The 23,368-nt window shown below is 39.1% G+C and overlaps 2 protein-coding genes across 2 annotated transcripts in view; one reads left to right on the top strand and one right to left on the bottom strand.

The window, feature by feature from the left end:
- Positions 1-11,935, top strand: part of LOC111345548 (hemicentin-1-like) — a 28,547-nt gene extending 16,612 nt beyond the window's left edge. Inside the window, exons 14-21 of the mRNA XM_088728588.1 lie at positions 4,475-4,627; positions 5,176-5,206; positions 6,187-6,368; positions 6,816-7,176; positions 7,517-7,719; positions 8,695-8,757; positions 9,029-9,045; positions 10,547-11,935. Of these exons, the coding sequence (XP_088584714.1) occupies positions 4,475-4,627; positions 5,176-5,206; positions 6,187-6,368; positions 6,816-7,176; positions 7,517-7,719; positions 8,695-8,757; positions 9,029-9,045; positions 10,547-10,747 (1,211 nt within the window). The 3' untranslated portion in view covers positions 10,748-11,935. The remainder of the gene's footprint in view (positions 1-4,474; positions 4,628-5,175; positions 5,207-6,186; positions 6,369-6,815; positions 7,177-7,516; positions 7,720-8,694; positions 8,758-9,028; positions 9,046-10,546) is intronic.
- LOC111341964 (uncharacterized) overlaps positions 1-23,368 on the bottom strand; it is a 95,037-nt gene that overhangs the window by 41,366 nt on the left and 30,303 nt on the right. The window lies entirely within an intron of this gene.

Here is a 23,368-nt window from a genome sequence, read left to right as displayed (position 1 = left end):
GAGCTTGTCGAGGGGGCATCTCAGCTGCCAAGATCTAAATCGGAGTTTAAAGTGACCGATCTGAAGGCTGACAGTTCATACAGATTTAGAGTGGATATGAGACGACCTGGGGAGTCTACTCCGGCTTATGTGTATAGTGATACAGGTACGTGTTGCAATTTGATTGGGTTAGGGAACTTTTTGTACTAACATATTTATTCGTTTATATAGTATTAAATATCTTAATCAGTAGTTTCACTAGCAACCTTTGTGGCTTCCTTTGGTGTTGATGTATGGGATCCCATGAAAATGGGTTCCCACTCCACTGATGAGCAATCTCGTGATCAGTGGGTAAAAAAGGAACAAAGCGTATGCAGGGGTGGGGATGAGTGTGTAAAATGAACATAAAAGTTAGGTGTTAAAATTAAGGGAGCGACTTCTGTAACAATTTGACTAAGCGACTTGGGGCCCGTTTCTTGAAAGTCCCGGTAACTTAACGGGCCCAAAGCCATGTTTTAAAATCAAAATTTATGGGATAGGGAAGCAGGTTCTGGCACCCAAACCAGTCCTTTTTATTTCTTTAGCTGATAGTTTTATCGTGTCATTTTAAAACTTTTGAAATCACCACCTTAAATGAAAACAAAACAGCTTTACCGGGACTTTCGAGAAAAACACGCCAGGTAAAAAAAAAAAAAAAAACACGCCTGGTAAAAAAAATAGAAAAAATCAGCGTGTTTGGGAATGTTATGAAATGTAACGTGATGATGGTGACAACTGTTTTTATGGTTTTGTTTTTTTATGTGTTCGTTTTTAGAATCCCTGGTACCTCCGGACAGAGGAACTGGTATGTTTACAATTTAAAGTATTTTATGACTAACCGTGTAAATCTGTCACAAAAGTTTGCCGTTTCACAACTAACGGTTAACCTCATTGAGATTGAGACCTTCTTAATAGCTAAATGCTACAGGCTGGCTGAGCAACTTGGCTTACGCGCAGACTTGCCCAATTTTTTTTTTTTTCTTTCCTTCCACCTTCTCAGCTTGTAATAGAATGTTCCTTCTTTTTTTTTCCCTTCTTTCAGTCACAGCAACGAGATCATCAGACGATGCCTCTCTCATACTGGTGAAATGGACAATAACCGATGACCAGGTAACAACAGCGACCCTTGAAATACAGCAGGGAGGGGAGGGTTCGTGGGAGCTTGTCGAGGGGGCATCTCAGCTGCCAAGATCTAAATCGGAGTTTAAAGTGACCGATCTGAAGGCTGACAGTTCATACAGATTTAGAGTGGATATGAGACGACCTGGGGAGTCAACTCCGGCTTATGTGTATAGTGATACAGGTACGTGTTGCAATTATGTGTATATTAATATATATATATATTAATAATATATTATAATAATAATATAATAATATAATAATAAATATATAATAAATAATAATATATGATAATAATAATAATATATAATAATAATAATAATAATATAATAATAATAATATAATAATAATAATATATAATAAATAATATAATAATAAATAATATAATAATATATTAATATATATATATATATATTTATATATATATATATAAACATATATATTTATATATAACACTTTATATATAACACTTTAAACATATATATTATCATATTATTATTATAATATTATGTGTATAGTGATACAGGTACGTGTTGCAATTTGATTGGGTTAGGGAACTTTTTGTACTAACATATTTATTCGTTTGTATAGTATTAAATATCTTAATCAGTAGTTTCAGTAGCAACCTTTGTGGCTTCCTTTGGTGTTGATGTATGGGATCCCATGAAAATGGGTTCCCACTCCACTGATGAGCAATCTCGTGATCAGTGGGTAAAAAAGGAACAAAGCGTATGCAGGGGTGGGGATGAGTGTGTAAAATGAACATAAAAGTTAGGTGTTAAAATTGAGGGAGCGACTTCTGTAACAATTTGACTAAGCGACTTGGGGCCCGTTTCTTGAAAGTCCCGGTAACTTAACGGGCCCAAAGCCATGTTTTAAAATCAAAATTTATGGGATAGGGAAGCAGGTTCTGGCACCCAAACCAGTCCTTTTTATTTCTTTAGCTGATAGTTTTATCGTGTCATTTTAAAACTTTTGAAATCACCACCTTAAATGAAAACAAAACAGCTTTACCGGGACTTTCGAGAAAAACACGCCAGGTAAAAAAAAAAAAAAAACACGCCTGGTAAAAAAAATAGAAAAAATCAGAGTGTTTGGGAATGTTATGAAATGTAACGTGATGATGGTGACAACTGTTTTTATGGTTTTGTTTTTTTATGTGTTCGTTTTTAGAATCCCTGGTACCTCCGGACAGAGGAACTGGTATGTTTACAATTTAAAGTATTTTATGACTAACCGTGTAAATCTGTCACAAAAGTTTGCCGTTTCACAACTAACGGTTAACCTCATTGAGATTGAGACCTTCTTAATAGCTAAATGCTACAGGCTGGCTGAGCAACTTGGCTTACGCGCAGACTTGCCCAATTTTTTTTTTTTTTCTTTCCTTCCACCTTCTCAGCTTGTAATAGAATGTTCCTTCTTTTTTTTTCCCTTCTTTCAGTCACAGCAACGAGATCATCAGACGATGCCTCTCTCATACTGGTGGAATGGACAATAACCGATGACCAGGTAACAACAGCGACCCTTGAAATACAGCAGGGAGGGGAGGGTTCGTGGGAGCTTGTCGAAGGGGCATCTCAGCTGCCAAGATCTAAATCGGAGTTTAAAGTGACCGATCTGAAGGCTGACAGTTCATACAGATTTAGAGTGGATATGAGACGACCTGGGGAGTCAACTCCGGCTTATGTGTATAGTGATACAGGTACGTGTTGCAATTATGTGTATATTAATATATATATATATTAATAATATATTATAATAATAATATAATAATATAATAATAAATATATAATAAATAATAATATATAATAATAATAATAATATATAATAATAATATATAATAATAATAATATAATAATAATAATATATAATAAATAATATAATAATAAATAATATAATAATATATTAATATATATATATATTATCATATTATTATTATAAATATTATGTGTATAGTGATACAGGTACGTGTTGCAATTTGATTGGGTAAGGGAACTTTTTGTACTAACATATTTATTCGTTTGTATAGTATTGAATATATTAATCAGTAGTTTCACTAGCAACCTTTGTGGCTTCCTTTGGTGTTGATGTATGGGATCCCATGAAAATGGGTTCCCACTCCACTGATGAGCAATCTCGTGATCAGTGGGTAAAAAAGGAACAAAGCGTATGCAGGGGTGGGGATGAGTGTGTAAAATGAACATAAAAGTTAGGTGTTAAAATTGAGGGAGCGACTTCTGTAACAATTTGACTAAGCGACTTGGGGCCCGTTTCTTGAAAGTCCCGGTAACTTAACGGGCCCAAAGCCATGTTTTAAAATCAAAATTTATGGGATAGGGAAGCAGGTTCTGGCACCCAAACCAGTCCTTTTTATTTCTTTAGCTGATAGTTTTATCGTGTCATTTTAAAACTTTTGAAATCACCACCTTAAATGAAAACAAAACAGCTTTACCGGGACTTTCGAGAAACGGGCCTAGGTCCGTTAAGGCTAGGGCCCAGGGCCCCGTTTCTCGAAAGTCCCGGTAACTTAACGGACCCGTAAAGCGGTTCTGTTTTCATTCAGGATAGAATTTCAAAAGTTTTGAAAACAACAAAATGAAACCATCAACTAAAGAAACAAAATGGAGTGGTTTGGGGGCCAGAACCTGCTTTTATATCCTTTGAATTTTTATTTTAAAACATGGTCTCGGGCCCGCTAAGTTACCGGGACTTTCGAGAAACGGGCCCCAGGGCCGTTAAGGCTAGGGCCGTTAAGGCTAGGGCCTAGGGCCGTTAAGTTTAAGGCTAGGGCCATTAAAACTTTTGAAATCATCACCTTAAATGAAAACAAAACAGCTTTACCAGGACTTTCGAGAAACGGGCCTAGGGCCGTTAAGGCTAGGGCCGTTAAGGCTAGGGCCTAGAGCCGTTAAGTTTTCACCGTTTTCACCGTATTGTCAACAAAACGAAATAGCGAAAACAAAATGTAGAGATGTATCAAAGCAGAATTTTAACTTTTTATTTAAAGTTTCTTTGAAATACTATGAAAACGCGGTTTTCGGGGAAATCTCATCGTAGCACAAAGTCGATTTTAATGTCATCGCTACTAAGGTAAATTAGAGGTGGAAGCTTATTCGAGGCTGGGCGCTTTTCATGTTTTTCAGTACCCACAGAATGGGCGCTTGTTTAAGATAGAGTGCTCAATCGAATACGTAAGGTACCAGCCTAGCATAGTATACTTCTTTTAATTTAGAAACCGGCTGAAAATATCTCTCATGCCCGCGCACGGGTCGCCGAATGTACGAGCAGTTCAGGCATTCTGTCCTTTACACGGTTTTTTTCGCTGTTTCTGTTTTAGTTCCGGCGGGCCCCATCCCAGGAGCGAGAAGTGATGGTGAACCGTTAAAAGACTGGATGATTGCTGTCATCGCTTTAGTTGCTGGTATTCTTCTCCTGGCCATTGTCGTCCTTGCATTGTGGTGCTTTAAGCGTCGGAAGAAGGAACATGGGGGTACGTACAAGATCGTACAGCCAGTAGTTAAAAAAAAACCTTTCGGTACAAATCGGTATTTTTGAGTGGTAGGCAGATAGTTGTGAACGTCTTAAGGGCCTCCACTTTCAAGGGAGTTCTGGACTCTTCTGGGAAATCTAGAAGGTTTTGGACTCCTTCAGTTGCATTTTCTTGCTTTTTAAGGTGTATTTCAATTTGTGTTACTTTGTTTTTTTGTAGACGTCAGCCAATTTGAAGAGAATTACACATAAGCTTGCAGTAGAGTGGTGCTTATGAAAAAGGAACGAGCGGGTAGCCCGCGAGTTACAAGCGAGTAGATTTACCCGCAACTCAGCAGTTAATGCAACCCCTTAACAAGCTTATTGTACGAATTCTTCTCCAAAACCAACTACACAGTTTGTTTGTAGCATTGTCAGCTCTGTGAAACCACATTTTTTGTGGCTGCATTTACAAGTCATTCACTCCAGTATTTTCGAGAAAGTGTCTGAAACTGTCTATCGAAATGATTGAATGCCATTTGATTGATTTTTCCTTTTTCCCTTTTGTAGCTAATGATGTTCACATGTCTCAAACCTCAAGGTAAGAGGGTTCATTTAATAGGTATACATATTTGATTAATTAATAATTAATTAATAATTAATTAATGTTTGAATAATCAACCTCAACATTTTTTTCCGTCGGAGGAACTCTTCATCATGCTGAACAGCAAGGGCCGGTTATTTATCCAAATAGGTTTAACCCAAATGCAAGCATTGGTCCTCAGGGATTCTCTTCAAGGGGGTTGATTTCATCAAATGAATTTTCTTCCACTTTTAGCTTTCGGCCCTCTTGACGCTGTTCACAGAAATAATGTTGAGATGAAAGGGTCGGCAAAATTGAGGATGGATTAGAGCGCGGTTATGCTTAACCATGGCTAAACTTTGTTTAAATAACGGTCTCTGAGAATCCTTGTAAAATTAAAGTGAACACCAGTATCTGCAACAATTGCAAACGTGTGGAAAAAAAATATTGCATGTGTGTACTTTTGCCACCGCACGGGTGGTTCTGCACGCACCGAAAGTGCGCGTATTTGCTTCGCATTACACGCGCTTGATACGCAATTAAGTGCTGCAGTACACTTGAAGTTTGCTATAGGCCCCTAACGGGGAATCCAATCGCAGTCAGTTTTCTTCTCTCAGTCAAACGGATACTCTGCCTATAATGAACTAAGCTTCAAATAACACGTTCGTGAACTAGGTTCATACATGTTGGTTTACTTAATCAGCCGTGTCCTAAAGCGTTCTGTGTAGGGAAAGGAACTGAATTTGCTTCGTCGTTAAACGAAGGGCATAACTCATCTGTCACAAGTTGGAACAAAAAGCATTGATTGATTAAAAATTTTGAAAGTGAACGTTAAAGTGGTGAAGAACCACAAACGTGTTTAATTACTAAAACCGAGAAAAGTTGAGACAAGTTAGAATAATAATAATAATAATAATAATAATAATAATAATAATAATGATGATGATGATGTTGTAGCAATGTAGTAAAGCGATTTGTGTCATTTCTACCTTGCTTAGCTATGTTGTGGGTGGCCCAGATGTGACCCGTGCTTTGGAAAACAGGCGTAGCTACGGTATGGAGTCTGTTGAAGATGATCCGTTCATCGCAGCAGCGTCAATGCAGTCTGTGAACTCAACTGATGGAAAAAAGAAAAAACCAGACTCCAGTCAGGGTGTAAACTATGGATACCTGTCACAAGGTATGTAGCCTTTTGATAGTTTGCATGCTCTCGGCTTCCATGCGATAGATATGCACCAGCTTGCTTTCATTCATACTCTAGATACATATTTACAGTACTCACGAACAGTTCTTCCTCAATGCTGTGTCCAAAGGTTCTTATTTAATAAAGCTGAGGTGCCTAACTCTAGCAAGCCTTCATAAAAGTGAAGTCAAACAAGTCGCCCAAACACATAAACTTGGTCACCTGAGGCACCCAGGCTCTGCTAAACCACAACCCTGTCCTTTTTCGGCGAAGTTCGTTACGTGTGTCGAAAAAAAAACATTGAAAAAAAATCACTGAAAGAAATTATGGCAGCGCGCCGCACCTCGCGCGATGGACATGTACAGCTGAGTAGCTTAGAAAACGTGCATGTTTCATGGTACCAAACAATGAAAAAATAAAAAAGAGTGCCTTTTTTCTCCTCAGATTCTGTCCAACAGCCTGAAATGTTACTTAATCCAGGTTCCCGCATGGTGAGAAACGGCCGTTTAGCGCAAAGCACTGGTGAACTGGATGCGAACTCAGCATACCCGGCAAGGGGACCCCAGAGAGACTTCAGCACGCTCCCTCCATATCATGAACCACCTTCGTTCGAAGAAGCCATGCGGCAGTCAGGAAGGAAGCCGAAGACCAGGAAATCAACGGGAGATCTCACAGGGCCTGGACAGGGAAGACATTCAGGCCGCAGACCAAGACAGGCTCGACCAGCTGATGAACCCACAGACTCGAGCGATGGAGAACAGCGCTTTACGCCTCAGAGAACTGCACCCCCTCCCCCGAGAGTGAGGTTAGTGCTCAGTTATAGTCAGTGTTATGGTGAAACTTCAGAGGGCTGATAGCTAAAGACGCCATATTGGAAATGACTTCAACAGTCATATTTCTAACGTTTTGAAGGCAACGTTAGCGCGGTCGGGTTGCTTTTTGAAGTCTCAAAACGTTTTAAGGAGTAGATTTTTATAGGTATTCTTCTTGACGAAAGTAAAAGTTGTGTGATTTTTTTGCAGCATACATTTCCGTAGTAACGCTGTGCAGGGCCTGGGTCATATAAAAATGTCTTCACTTTTTTCGTCAATTGTATATATATCCATTTTTCATTCTTGTTCCTTTTGGTTTGTTATCGTCAACAGACATGTAGAATCCATTGAAGAGCCTGGGTACGCCGCAGTGGACAGGGACGGACGTGTTATAGGGCCACGGGTGTTGCCAATAGAGGCTAACCCGAGTGGTCGCCCTGCAAAAGGGCTCCCAGATCCCACGGTGCCTTATGCTTTGCCACAAAAGAAATCCAAACCCAAGAAGCCTCGGCACGAACCACATGAGCCCGCAATTGGTAGGTTTTTTAAAACGTTTTGAAAACACCACGACTATCAGAATTATCCGCAAACCGGAAACTACCTGCCTTTAAAAAATAACCAGATATTGTGGGTTTACATGCGAAATCAAAAGTATCGTGAGAGGTAATTTGCTGATTAACACTTCAACATCTTGCATATGATGCATTTATAAATGCCTTATCTTAATTTAAGCGGATAGCGCCTTTTTTACGATTAAAAAGAAAAGTTATAAACATGAGACTTCAACCATATTTAATTAATGTACTACAATTCAATTAACACGAAATGACTGTTTGATCATCGTTAATATCAATTCGCTTAATTCTAAAGTTTTAAATTTCTCCATTTCCGGCACAAAAATTAAAAAAAATTGTAATTTGCGCAATATAAATATTAAATTATTATTATTATTATTATTATTATTATTATTATTATTATTATTATTGATGGCAACAATACCAGTTTACTCGCGCGTAAACCTTTCACTCCCATGATCCCTTTCACTCCTATGATCTAGTTAGTAATTCTCCTCACTGTCTGCCATACAATTCTTGTGTTGTTGCTATGGAGAATTTTGAATTATATCAGTTTATAATCCCCTTGTTGATATATTTCTTTATTCTCATCACTTGTCTGCTTGCTATTGTATTGATATTGTAAGGAGAAATTATGTCTCGGTCACTCATGAATTCGCAAATTTTTGCAGACGATTGGCACCTTCATTGTGAAACTTAAGAAGAGGCCGTTATGTGATGCAAAACGGCTCGTTCGGAGCGTGACATTCTCGGTCTACCTTCGTCAAATACTCGGACAGTTTCCGAGTGTTATTAGCCAATCAGAGAGTAGTGCCAGCTCTCAGATGATGGTACTTTTAACCTGCGGAATACAGCGTTTAAATCCCCGCTAAAACCTCAAGTAAAGCAATAAAAAAAATTAAGACCTAAACTTGGAAATATGCTATCGTTCAACAGAAAGGCTTCGCCCACCGCCACAGATGTATGGGCCCTCATACTGGAATGACACTTATAAAGGATGTTAGTATAAACTTTAAAAATTAACTTAACTTAGTTGCCTTTTCTTATAAAATTTTTTTATTAAATTCCTAAAACCTTTAAGAAATTAAGGCAACTTTATTCTCACTTTTCTATTTTGAGATTTCTCTGAGCTGCGTGTAGGTACACACGCAAAAACGAAAATTGATCTTAAAATCCTCTTAAGAATTAACTTTCATTCGTTTTCAAATGTATTTATGCATTGTTAAACCTCAAATACGATGGAGTGTTTGCATTGATTCTGAAACCGTAGTTTCCGCTTTTACCCAGGTAAGGAAAACCATTTTCAAGAGGGTTGGGCGAAAGGTGAAAAGAAAAATTTATACACAATTTTGACTGCAAGCCTCGTTTGATTCCTAACTAAACCCTTGCGTTTCTTAGAACCATTCAATCAAGCGCTGAAATTAATCTTGGAGGGCTTAACTGCAGTCCTGGTCACAAGTGCAGAAAAATGTCCCTCTTTCTCCCTTCTTAGTGTTATTATCGGTAAAGATTTGTTAATTACGGGTATGACTAAAGACAGAATTAGACGACACGAAGTCCTGTTACCAATAAATCAAAACTATGACAAAGTTTGAGAAACAGTCTAGCTCTTGGTTACACGTTTTCATTAAAAAGCAAACAAACAAAAAACAAAAAAAACTAACAAACAAAACAAACTAGTGGTTGACTCGGCGAAATGTGAACGTTAAAGTGGTGAAGAACCACAAACGTGTTTAATTACTAAAACCGAGAAAAGTTGAGACAAGTTAGAATAATAATAATAATAATAATAATGATGATGGTGATGTTGTAGCAATGTAGTAAAGCGATTTGTGTCATTTCTACCTTGCTTAGCTATGTTGTGGGTGGCCCAGATGTGACCCGTGCTTTGGAAAACAGGCGTAGCTACGGTAAGGATAAACGAAGTTTTATCGCGCCAATCTTTTAAAACGACAATATCTAAAGACACATCCGCTACTCCTTAAGCTTTTGACCCCTGTGAGTTTCCAGCATCAAATTTTTTCCTCACAGTATAACCCCTGAATCACACATAAAGAGATCAGCGGGAGAACAAAGGGAGTGGTCACCAACTATAGAAGCTCAGGATTGTTCAACAAACTCTCCTTGTCAGCAGCTTAGGAAATGTATAGAGAACAGTATGGAGAATGTGCATACTGATGTTAGGGTGTAAAGGGTTTAGCTCAAGGGTTTTCTGCTTTGGTAAAACCGACAGATTTGGCTAGCGTAGGTACATCTTTGTTGTCACCTCATTCAGTTTATTGTGGAGCAGTTTTCAATTGGGTGTGGAAAAACTAAAACAAAAGTTAACACAACTACTAATCAAAGGAAACATTACGTCATCATTAACCAATGAGAAATCAATATAACAAGAGGCAACTGGCTTGAAAACGCGAGTGACCAGGTTGGGACTGATTCTAGTTTCGCATTTGATTGGCTGAAGTGGTGACGCGAATTTTCTCTATCGATCAGAGAGCGAAGTAAAGCAAAACCAAAGCAATCCAAGATCACTTTCGATACTCAATTGAAAACTGTTCGATTTGTGAGGTTAGGCTCTTGTTGTTTTGTGGCCACATACTCCCATGCACACTGCTTTGCCTGACAAATTATGCAATGGAAGTGTGAAAAAAATAAATAATAATAGATGAAAGAGAAGCGAGTTCAGTTAGGAGACTCTGCTTCTTTAAAGGCAAGAGGCAACTCACTCTTTCCTGCAAGCATCTTACTCCAGGTTTTTTATATTTTCGCCATCTTTTCTTTCATGTTATAGCCGTACATCAATGTTCATGGTCAACTCGTTAGGCCTCCATCGCAGGACTCGGACGGTTTCCGGAGACCTGAGTCTTTACGATCGTCACGAAACACACTTACCCCGGAGCCCGAACTACCTCCAAATCAATGGCAACCGCGGGGATCTGAGCCCGAGGACAGAGGAGCGCCTGAGATAAACTACGTCAGTTATTTGGTTTGATGAAAAAATACGTGCAGAATCTCAAGGGATTCTGGGAGTGAATTACGAAGAAGCCAAATAGCGATATTCGTGTTGTATTTTTGACAAGAGAAGATTATTTCCGTCACTACTAGGTAATATTTGCTACAGAATTTTTCTGCAAGGAAGACTTTTCCAGTCGAGCGAAAAAAATCAAACGCCCGTTCATTGGTGAGTACACCAAAGATGAATGCTTCTCACTGGAGTTCGCCGTAGATAGAAATAGAATTACATTGTTTGCGGATCGATTACAAGAAAATTAATTAGTAGTTAACACGAGACTGACAAGAAGTGAAATAAATTTTCTCGTGAGTTAACCATGTTGAGAAAATAGGACATCAAAGTCGTAAGCCCTGAGAAAGTTGTTAGTTATGCCGACATAATACGAAGAAAAGCATAGCATAGTTAGGTACGGGTTAATTCTGTTTGCTGAAAAAAAGTTGAAATCAGAAAGATAGCCTGCGATTCACTCATTATTTGTGCTTCATGACACTGGGTTTGTTTGTTTGTTTGTTTGTTTGTTTTTTTCTTTTTCGTCTGAGAGAAGATTGAAGACAAGTCAGGAAGGTTTGCCGGGGGCCTGGTGATTATCAGTACCAGACCCCTTGCAGACCTCTCACCGTTTCGCATAGCTCAAGGCCTTAAAATATCGCACGGGCGCTCGTAGGTAACAGAAAGACGATGGTACTTCTCGTACTTTGATATAAAATCTAATGGTCACTCATTTAAATTTCATCATAACCTCCAAAATGAGATCAGCGTAACTTATTTAAAACTGTTTCGGAAAGTTCAGTCATCGTCGACCAGGTTTTATAAGTCTACTGAGTTTGTTAGATGTGAAATTGTAAATAAATTTTTAAAATTCCTTGGCTGTTTCAGTGTACTAGATAATTTAATGTGTTACCTATCAAATGTAGATTTTATTTTAAGGGGTGGATCCTTTGCAGGTAGTTGACAACAAAATATTTTTTTCCTTCATATGCTCGTTTAATCTAGCATTACGCATAGTTTCAGTCCCAGTGTGCTCCTGTCAGTAATGACGGAGTCTGGAAGCTGGACCTGTCCATGAATCACATATCTAGTGTCCTGTAAAAGTTATGGAAAAACTCGTTGGGCTGTAAAATTATTTCGTAAAACATGCAAAAAGAATAAAAGTTAGGTTTGGTTTGAGAGGTTGTTAGTGGTTTGTATTAAAGCTGCGTCGTAACTCTAATTCGACAATGTAATGTGAGATTCCAGAAAAAAACCCAGAACAATTTAACAGCTGTGTGCAACTGAGTATCGTCAGTGATCCGCGGTTTCTTTGGGTTTGCTTTACTTTGCTCTGATTGGTTCACAAAACTCGCGCCAACCTCTCAACCAATCAAATTCAAAACAAAAATATTAAGTCATACGCGTTTGCCCGCGCTTCAAAAGGGCGCCCCTTCTACTTTGAGTTGTCATTGGTCAATGATGATGTTAGCCTTTGTTCTGATTGGTAGATATGATTATTTCGGTTTTTCGACACTCAGTTGAAAGCTGGTCCAAAGCAAAACCAGAGTAACCCTGGATTTTCCGCTAAATTTTATTTACTTGCGCGATCGACTTCGCCGAAAAGGAGGGACTGCGTGGTGTAAAAAAATCAAATCTTCTTACAAGACCGTGGAATCCTAATTATAATCGAAGGATTGAGGTATCTCTGTCAGTGATACAATCATGCGACCTGTTCAATTTCTCTCAACTGGATTAAAATAGAAAACCTTCTGGAAAAGCCCCAAGGAGCAGTTCTCGATTTAGTATCTAGGATGGATGTTACTAAAACGAAACGGGGGAAAGGGCAAAGTCAACATGGCACGGGAGTCTTAGACCGAAAGTACAGTGCTTCGTGGGGATCATCTTGTATTCACTCTCAGTTGTCATCCAGTCATGCGATATTCACTGTTAGCAAATATACTAAAACAGAGGACAGCGGTGACGGCACGTTGTGATTGGCTATCCAAACTCCGAATACTCAGCGATACCACACAACAAAGCGTTTAATAAGAGGTATATCATCCAACACACCAAATTTTTATTACAGTGCAGGCGAATTTCGCGGACATTTATTTACGGGGAGTGCGTGGCAGAAGTACGGCTAAGCGGAACGGAATTGATGCGGAATTTTCCATAATAAATGATGAAATTTCATTGTCGTCTAGCTGCTTTTCTTCGTTCAGTTTGATTTGTCTAATACTTGGATCAATATTCGCCAGCCTAGTTTTAAAAATTACTTAAAAACATTAGATCTCACGGGACTCTAGCGCGGTGAGGATCTATCTTTAATTATATTTCCTGTTTTTAATGACTGACATTTTACATTTTATATATTCAACTCGGTGACTACATTATTAAATTCTTATATTTTAATATTAGCTAGTTCTTAATTCTTAATTTATTTAAATTTATATACCTTCACAAGGCTTTATAATTTCCTTTTCTCTTTTTTATTTCGTGGCGTACCTGTAAACTAGCTTTTAGCTAAGCGTTCTGACCACGTTAAATAAATTGATTGATTGATTGATTGAGGTTATTTTGCGGTAAGGTAAGCAGATATTTGCATGTAGTAATTTTAATAACTAGGCTGGTTATTACGTTTCCTAGCTCATTTCTGTTAATCTAAGATATTACCTCCTTGCTACTTATCTGCAAAAAATGCTGTTGGGCAATGCAAACAACCAATATACCCAAACTCTGCCAAAAGATGCAGTTTTCAGGAAGGAAAAGCAAAGAGAGACGTCAGAACAAATGGTGGCAGCCATTGCAGAAACGTCATTTGACTTCGAATTCTCGCCTCGGAATACTAGACTTCGTGGCTTCGCCTGGGCAATAGTCAAATAAAAGCAAGTCGTCTAATTTCGCTGCAATTCAGGTGGGTTACCGCTGTACACCCGTTCCCCGTTCGCCGTTCCCCGTTCCCGTTACTAGTTTTAGTAACATCCTCAAAGAAACATCGTTCTCTTAACATCATCCAACTAAAGTTCTCCTCCTTGCTCGTCTCGATAGTTGAGAGCTCCACCTTCTGAATTCCTGTGAAAAACGCCTGTTGTCCTCGCACGACATCTCAATGAACCTTACAGTTATTTCCGCTTCATTTAATTATCCCACGGCCTAAGAACTTGCACACAGTCATCCCTCTTTATTTTCTTTAATACAATGATGAGGAAATCCACGGTAGAACCATCTTTTTGTCCCCACCGATAAAGCATGTTTTGAGTAGCCTCGTAGACATTCGATTTAAATCTCATGCATCAGTGGCAAAGTCGAGGTACCGCCCCACTAGTGTCACCCACTTTTGCTTGACATGGGTTTAACAAATCAATTATAGTTTCCAAGCTCCATTGCACACATTTGTCAGAAGGTTTCAAACTAAAGTGTAACCTTTGGTAGAGATATCAAAAATGTTATCTTCATGTTCCTAGTTCAACATAAAGTACTTTTTTGCGGGTCGAAACGGGAGAGGTCTGGGAAGAGGTCGCAAGTCCGCCGAGAGTTCAGCCTTCAGGGGGAGGTTGACATCACTCCGCGGGTCAGCGGTACACGTTTGCAGTTTAACACGTTTATGTCTTCGGCTTGGTTTCATATGTTTTCTCTTTTAACCAAACGCCTTGAGATCGTCATTTTTATGTAATCGATGGAGTCGTGGCTGGAGTATAATTTAATTCTTGATGTTGCTCAATGAAGCAGTTGTTACTCCTCCTTGGTAGAATGAGTGAAGAGTAACTCTTTGGGACTAACTATCCCGCCTCAGAGAATTGCAGTGTTTAGTGATAAAGGTAGCGTTCAACAGTAGGTAAACAGTAGCAAGCAGAGACAAAGCACTGGCCAAAAACAAAAACAAAACTTAACAGCAAGTAGTTACAAAAACAACCAAACAAACAAAACAAACAAACGGCAACAAAATCGAAAAAAACAGGTGGAAAGTAATGAATAGATCGATGCATAATAAAGGAGAACCAAAAATCGAAAATAGAAAGACGTTCTGACATTAAAAGAGACCATCGATGAGGCATACAGCGAGTTGATCAAGGTTCGTGATCCAGCTGACCATTTATTGTGTAAAAAAACAATGTTTCATCTTCAGAGTCATAATCATGATTATCTGTGATTCTTCCGGAATAGAGTTGAAATATTGTATTTTGACCTTAAATATCGCATGAGCTGTAACTTAGTTTTGCAACAATTTTTATTCACGGTCTTGTCTTTCTCCTTTTTAGTTGGAAAGTGTCTGCACATGGTTGTGGATGGTTGTGGAAATTTCTCTCACACAGTAATTTTCAGTTTGAACTGATGCAAAGTCCGAAAACTACCTTGATCTGGGATAGGATTACGGAATGTGTTAAAAAGTGACAGGTTTGAGATAAATGAAAATGTCTGAAAGGGGGAAATAACTAAAAATCTCCGGTTTAAAAATGTCACACTACACATAATGAGAAATGTCACGCAAGTGTCACGCACACCAGATCAAACTCTCGAGCTCTCCCATTTAATTGTTGATTAAACGAGACTTACCTGTAAGTTGAAGTTTGATTGGGATTCTACCATGTCATCAGTCCGGAACGAAGGAGTCACATGAGAGGCGCATGCGCAATACCGATCAGTCTTTAACGTAAGTGATACAGAGCTAAGGAACGAAGGAGAACGGGAAGGGTGGACAGGGCATGTGACTCCTTCGTTCCGGACTTATGACATGGTAGAATCCCAACCAAACTTCAACTTACAGGTAAATCTCGTTTAATCAACAATTCTACCATGTCATCAGTCTTACGTCACTGCGGAGTCACATGAGAGTTCAAAGACCTGTAGAGCGAACTCATAAACAATAGTCCAATTTATTGGGTCCACAAAGCTTTACATAAATGAAACGTGTCATATTGTGTAACAATCTCTACTTACTGGTCCGTTCAACAAAACTGTTCCAAAGTTGAGATCATCTGTGTCTAGGGCTTATCATAATATCGTGCAAATGTACGAGCGTTGGACCATCCTGCAGTTTTCATGATCTCTGGTAAAGATAGTCCTTTGGCTTTAAAATGCGAAGTTGAAGCGGCTCTGCTGCTCTGCGGGGAGTATTTTCTAGCATCTATACCCGACTGTTCCAGCACATTTCTGACTCATCTTTCGATGGTATCCTTGGTAACTGGTTTAAATGGTTTAGCGTAACTGATTAATAGCTGAGTGACTTCTTTTGTAAGCGGTTTCGTCCTGGTTAGGTATTCCTTCAAACAATCCCCGACGCAGATTCTCTTGTCATTCGCGTATGCTATTACCTTAATGGGAGCCAAATGTTTACCTGGCTTAGTTTTCTTAAGCTTTTCGGTGATGATGATTCGGAAACCATCGTCTAGTTCCTCCATAGAACTTGTGTCCATGTGAAGTAGGGTTTGTCCTCTTTGTCCGGTTGTTAGACATAATAACATGCTTAAATTCAACGTTAGGTCCTTCAAGGTTAAGGAACCCTTATAGGACTAAATCTGTTAAGGTAGTTTAATACATTATTATTAACATCCCAAATTTCCGTGTACCTAGGTAATGCCGATTTTAACTCAAAAATGCCTTTCATACAACGGATAACGAGATGGTGCTCACCGAATGGTATGCCCTCGGATAAGATTGTAGCTGACAGTGCAGATCTAGCTGTATTTACTGCGCTGTAGCCCAACCACAACCTGTAAAATGAAACTAAGAATTCGATTCCCATGGCAACTCCTGGGCAATAAATGTCAATGTTTCTGTGTTCACAGAAGCTCTGTCAACGCTTTAAGTATGTTTGGTACTGCTTTGTGGTGCCCTCTCGCTACGAAGCCATTAACACCTCCGTTGCCGAGGGTGACAATTGACATCGGTCTAATTTGATAAGTGGCAGATCATGAGATTTAGTTTGTGCCAGATCAGGTAAATTTCTGACGGACTGCTTGGCAGGGTTAGTAGGGTTCTGCTTGCTTTCAGGTATACTGGTGTCTGTTGCATCAGCTGCCAAGAGCATTGGCGTACCACGGTTGAGTTGGCCAGTCCGCGAGCACGCAGATCCCCGATGCCCGATGCTTTCTCGTGATGTACTTTGCTCAGCATGGCGGGGACGACGCTAAATGGTGGAAAAGCATAGAAGTTTAATTCTGACCAGTCCAATTTGAAAGCATCTATGGCAAAAGCTTTAGGGTCAGGCCTGAACGAAACATATTTATCAAACTGGTAGTTGATGCGTGAAGCAAAAAGGTCTACATCTGGGTAAAACCCCAGTTGGCGTAAAGCGTTATGTATGGACCCCGTGTCGAGTTTCTATTCAGACTCTTTTTGGTTCCTTCTTGACTCAAGGTCTGCAATTAAATTTTGCTTCCCAGGGATATGTGCAGCGCTTAGCCATAAATTTCGTAACATGCACCATTCCCATACTTCCTTTGTTAAAGCATTGAGTTGCTCCGAATGACTGGTGCCCACATTATTGAGTACATTAACAGCAGTGGTATTGTCACTGACTATACGGATATGTCTCTCTTGAATGTTTGACAAAACACTGCAACCCCAGAAATATAGCTAACAGCTCAAGATAGTAAATGGATTGGTCACTGTCTTGATTTGTCCATAGTCTTCCAGAGAGTACACCATTACATTCTGCCCCCAACCCTTTTTTGGAAGCATCAGTGGTGATAATGTGAGATGGTTTGTCATGTGCTATCACATTGTACGCCGCATTTATCGACCTAGTCCACCACTGGAGTTCAGATATCGCATTTTCTGATAACTACATGGTGTGTTCAAAATCACCTTTCGATTCGGTCAAATAAAGGGTTTTATCCTTTTCGAGGCAACGATAATATAGGGCACCATGCATAACACCTGATAGGCTGGATATAATTTTCCCAATAACTCTAGCGAAATCCCTAATAGTAGGGTGCTCAAAGTTCAGAAGCATATCACAGTCATGCAGTAAATGAACTTTCTTATTCGGTGTTAACCGTACGGTCATGGTGACAGAGTCAATAAGGAACCCCATAATTGTCAAGGTTTGTGTTGGTTTTGGGCACGATTTTTCAGGGTGTATAACAAACCCCAATTTACTCAGTAGTACTACTGTATCTATAACATTTGCAACACACGCTTGAAGACTTTGGCCTTGGAGATAGATATCGACAAGATATGCCACTGATATGTGCCCTAATTTGTGTAGACACGAGAATGGGGGCTTCAGCAACTTGTTGAAAATTCGTGGTGCACATGAAAGCCCATTAGGGAGACATGTAAATTCATAAATTTCATTTTCCCACAAAAATCTTAAAAACTTCCTGTGCTCTACACAAACAGGCTGGGACAGGGTAGTAGGCATCCTCGAGATCAAGTGATGCCATGTAGCAATGTCTAGTTATAAGCTTTGTAATAGTAAACAAGGAGTCCATCTTAAAATGATGATAGATAACGGATTCGTTAAACCTTTAAAGGTTCAATATTAACCTATGGGTGCTGTCCTTTTTTGGGCCGTAGGAAGATGCTAGACAATATTTGCCCCTTCTTATGGGACACTTTTACTATGATGCCTTTCTGAAGCAGTTTAGAGATTTCTTTTTCAATAATTTCATGCTCAGCATCAGTAACTAGCATACAAGGCAGGACATGCTGTTGTGGTTTCTCAAATACAATCTGTGTACCATGTACATGAGATAGTAACATTCTATCAGTTCACTGATTTAATTTCAAGCAGTGAAAAGCAGGCATCTATTTTCCCGGCCTGGAATGATTGGCACATCTCAGTAAAGTGTTCCACAAGACTGGGTGAAAATTCGTAGAATAGACTTACTTTTGTTTTAAGTTGCAAAAGTGATTCTCTTATTTTCTCTCAGCTGACTGCTGTTTTTTCCTTTTGTAAGGTTTGTTGTGGCCTTTCCACAAAAAATCTCTCTTCGCTTTAAAGGAGTTAAAGTTCTGTGGCCCAGTAGTATGGCCTTGGCCTTTATGCCCTTTCTGAGTGGTATAGAGAGCCTTGCTAACTTTACTAGCTTCGTCTGAGTTGTTTAGCTAGATCGTCTCCAAAGAGATATTCACTGTCGATTGGTATGTCTGTAGAGCAGATGGTGTTATATTCCGATTTCAAGGCTAGTTTAATTTGTTCCCTCCTGAGCTGCGAGAGCTGCGTGTGTATATGACTTAACAATGGCTAATGACTCAACTTGAGGCTCAAAAATCTTTGAATTAGATTCCCCGGCGGAGTTGCTGAGTAGCAGGTTAGTTGTTTGTAAGTTTGCATAAAATGACTTTGCTAATAGTCTGTTGCATAGTTGACAGATTTAAATCAGCAGTTCGTTTTTTAGAATTAAGCTGTGTCCAGATTTCACTGTTTACCTTATTTCCCTTTATTGCTGTGCATTTTTCAAGGCATTTGTACTTTTCTTCAAAGAATTTATATTTTCCAGCAGCTAGGGTTTTTCCCCAACGCTTTTGTACTCATGATTTGTGCCAGCTCTGTTTTCATTTGGTCGCCTGTGGCTTCGTTATCGTCGGGCTGGTTAGCGAGTTCTTGCAACAGAGTTTCATTAGCGGACGTTTCCCGCTCTTTTTGGCCGGTGGCTTTCGATTGCTCAGTAAGCGAGTGGACGTCCTTATCGACGTCCAAGTCATCCTCAGTGTGGAGGCTTAAATTATCATCAGAGTGGTTTTTCCGTTTTGATGCGGGCCCTTCATTATCGGTGTCAGAGTCATTCATCTGATCTGGTTTTCGTCGCTTCGACGACGATGTTGCTTTACCAGATACCCCGGTGGGGTTGTTTTGTTTCATTTCGAGTAAGATTTCTACAATTTGGCCCATATTTTCGTTCATGGACTGGAGCGTTTTAGTTAAATCTTTGTTTGTGATATCGTCCTCGCCGTGAGAATTTTCACGGGAAGTTTCAGCAGCGACCTCGTGGGTGTCGCTGTAGTTGATAGGTTCAATCATTGTCCTCCGAAAAAAGGCAACAAGGAAAAACACAATCCTGCAAAAATTTGAATAGGTCGTATGCCGTAAGAATTTGTAGGGTATAAGACACAGGTATGGCTCTGATTGAGTGAGAAAAATGATATTTTGGTTCACTCACATCTACGTAAAGCACTGACTTTGGCAGAGGCGCCAGCACTGATCGGTATCGCGGACGCACATCTCATGTGACTCCGTAGTGAAGTAAGACGGATGATATGGTGGAGCTGTAGCTTACGCTGACGCCTTTTAAGGAGCCTAAACTACCCTGAGAGTTAGTATCTCGTTGATGACTATTTGGTCTCGAGGAGTTAGTCATCCGTCTTCCTCAAAGTCCGTACTTCGGACTTAGGGATTTTTAGTTGATCCAAATACAAAATTCTTCAAATTAACATCAAGAATTACATGGCAGACAATGAGAAGAAGTGCTAATGAGAACTTCGGATCTTGTCTGTCGTATCATTTGCATTTTGCAGGATGCATTCCATGATCTGTTGAATCTGAATGAAAAGTTCCGGCAATTCTGCTTTTTTACAAAAAGATCAACTCTCCTAATTGAAAAGAGCAGAAAAATTAACTTTCTGCATTTATTTTTCATAGAACAACATGCAAAATTGTTACCTTTTTTGTTAATGCTAGTCGATTAGGTGAAAAGTTAAAAAAAGGTACCTTTTTTAAGCTTTCGAGTGGAAATATTTTAACGTCAATATTGCCCGCTTTTCATCCATTTCTCACTTTATTAAACAAAACTTTAAAGCGCGAAAAAGGTACCTTTTTTTCAATTTGAAGCGATCTCTTCAAAAGCGCGAAAAAGGTACCTTTTTTGCGGTTTAGAAACGTTCCTATCAAAAGAGCATAAAAGGTACCTTTTTTGCGGTTGGAAGCGATGTTCTCATACGTGCGAAAAAGATACCTTTAAAAATAAACGGCGTTTTCAAACTATATTTGAAAGCCGTTTTAAATTCTACTGATTGACAGATCTCAACCGTTTAGCGCCGTTTGTTTTGCTTGAATTGACTGACCCACTAGTCAAGAGACAAATATGGGGGAATACATGGAAAGCAATGTCACTTTAATAAGGGATCTCAATGAAGACAATAAAACGTACAAACATGTCAGTAGAATTCTCACACAAAACTTTCCAGAGGTAACAAGAGGCTTTTCAGAAAGAAACGTGCGATTGTTTTTGTGCTAAATATGGGATAAAACGACTAAACGAATACGAAGTAGACTCCATCGTTCAGGATTGCGTGAACGAGGTAAGCTTGTTTATTTTTATGCATTTTTTGTATCAGTTTGTTTGAATAGGGACGTTCCATTTTTATTCCGTTCCCCTATGGATGAGTATCCTCGGTAGACAACTAGTTGGAATCCGTTTTCAAAGGGACCGACAATGATGATAGATTAGGAAAAGTTTTTTTTTTCCGACATAAAAGCGAGGTGGAAGAAATCTGCTCATGCATAGGGTGAGATACGAAAGCGGAAGTCGAAAGCAAAAGGAAAAAATATTCCGCGAGCAGAGTTATTTCAGAAAATAATCTGTCTTCTTTGCTGCATTGTTAAAAAATTTACACGATTTACTCCACGATTTGAAGCAGCAATGAGCAGAAGGATACAGATGTCGGTTCTGTTTGAACGACCACGGAATATTCAGGGTTTTCGTTTGAGGCCGGAGGCCGGACGTTTCGTCCGGTCGTTTTCCATTCCATGTCCGGTACTTTGATTGCAATATTTGAGGATTTTTTATTATTTTATTATTATAATTTGTTTTTACTTAAGCATCTCATGAATTGACTGACTAAAGGGTAACAGAATACTGCAATTGAATTCTTCAAAAGTGCCACAAAAATTCCTGGAAAACTTATGCTTGCTTTCCAGAAACGCTGGAAACAACTTTTTTGAGTGTTCTTTTTTAAAAATTTCTTGGGGGAGCATGCCCCCAGACCCCCTTAGAAGCTCGCGCTTTCAGCGCTCGAAAGGCGCCTTGCGGCGCCAAAAATATGTCACGTCTGGTGCTTCCACGAACATGTCCGCTACTTTACAAAACTGTCGAAAACCCTGAATATTCTAGCTACGAGTGTAAAATCTTTCGATTAGTCATTTGGACGGGCGCTGAGAATTAGGTATAATAGTCTGAGTAATAGAATTTGGAGTACTACTTAGTATTTTACAATAATGCACATGAAGAAATTTCACTGATTTGATTGGCTAAGAGAATGCATTTTTTTAGATAATGCACTGCAGAAGAGAAAATTCAGTGTAGAAAAGAGTAGTTTTAAGGGTGAAAGTCAAAGAACATAATAGTAAGACTGTTTTAATTAAGCTGGGCTTTAAACTTAAATGGGGATCAAAAATGTTTGAAAACTTTGAGGAAATTATTGTTTTTATCAGACTCAGTTGTTTTCACTACTTTCAAAAATGAATCACAAAGTTTTGTAGGGTTTGAATTTGTGATCAGGCTCACAATTGTGCATGAAATTGCAATATTTTTTGTTATAATTTTAGAATTGAGTCAGTTTGCTAGACATAACGTCTCGTAGTCACGTTCGACGCACTAAAAACTACTATAAAACGAATACAAGAATTGTAAAAACGTGTAAAATGGTATATAAAAAGTCACTTGTAAAAATGTAGCGGAATTCCAAATCGATTTCGATCAATTACGATCCTCATCAGTAGTACTCCGCCATGTTTAAGTATTTTAAACATGGCGGAGTACTACTGATGAGGATCGTAATTGATCGAAATCGATTTGGAATTCCGCTACATTTTTACAAGTGACTTTTTATATACCATTTTACACGTTTTTACAATTCTTGTATTCGTTTTATAGTAGTTTTTAGTGCGTCGAACGTGACTACGAGACGTTATGTCTAGCAAACTGACTCAATTATCGAACACGTTCCTGGCCTCGGCCCACAAAATTTCATCACAATTTTAGAATTACATCTTCAGAAAGTATTTCCCAAGATATAATTTAAATATATCAACAAAGTTGAAATGGTAAATTGGCCACCGTTACGATTATAAAAGCCGACGTCTCAAGCGTTAGCCCTTCATCGGAGCGAATAGGGGAATTGTGGGTTGTGTGTGCTTTTAAAGGCAGAAAAAGGAGCTACGTGATTGGTGGGAACATGGCAACGAGAAAAACACGAATAAATTAGTGGAATGAAAAGCGTTCGTTGATATCTGTGGGATTTAGACTGCCGGTTTGAAAGATGAGCTTTTGTTCAAGAGTTTTCCGGCTTTCCGTGCTACCTAAGTGTAAAAAAAGACCGCAGATTGCCATGTGCTGCTTAGAATGGTTAGGTAAATTAAAATGTCTAGCGACTGGTTTCGATGTGTTCTTGTCATTCCTCTCCACGTCGCGAAGGTGTTCTCGGAATCGGTCACCTAGTCTTCTGCCTGTTTCGCCGATTTATATCTTTTTGCAATAAGTGCAAGTTATGCAATAGATTACATTGGCCGAGGTGCACGTGAAGTGATCGGTGATCTTAATGGATCGCCTGGGTCCCGATATTTTCTCAGTGTTGTGAATGAAAGGACACATTTTGCATCGTGCATAAGCGCATTTAAAAGTGCCTGGTTGGTCATTAGTCTGAAAAGAACTTCTGACCATAAAATTGCCTATGTTTTTGTCGCGT

The sequence above is a fragment of the Stylophora pistillata genome, chromosome 7 (genome assembly GCF_964205215.1).
Source record: "Stylophora pistillata chromosome 7, jaStyPist1.2, whole genome shotgun sequence".
Lineage (NCBI taxonomy): Eukaryota > Metazoa > Cnidaria > Anthozoa > Scleractinia > Pocilloporidae > Stylophora > Stylophora pistillata.
The sequence above is the reverse complement of the archived record's forward strand: the minus strand, read 5'-3'. Positions and strand labels throughout refer to the sequence as shown.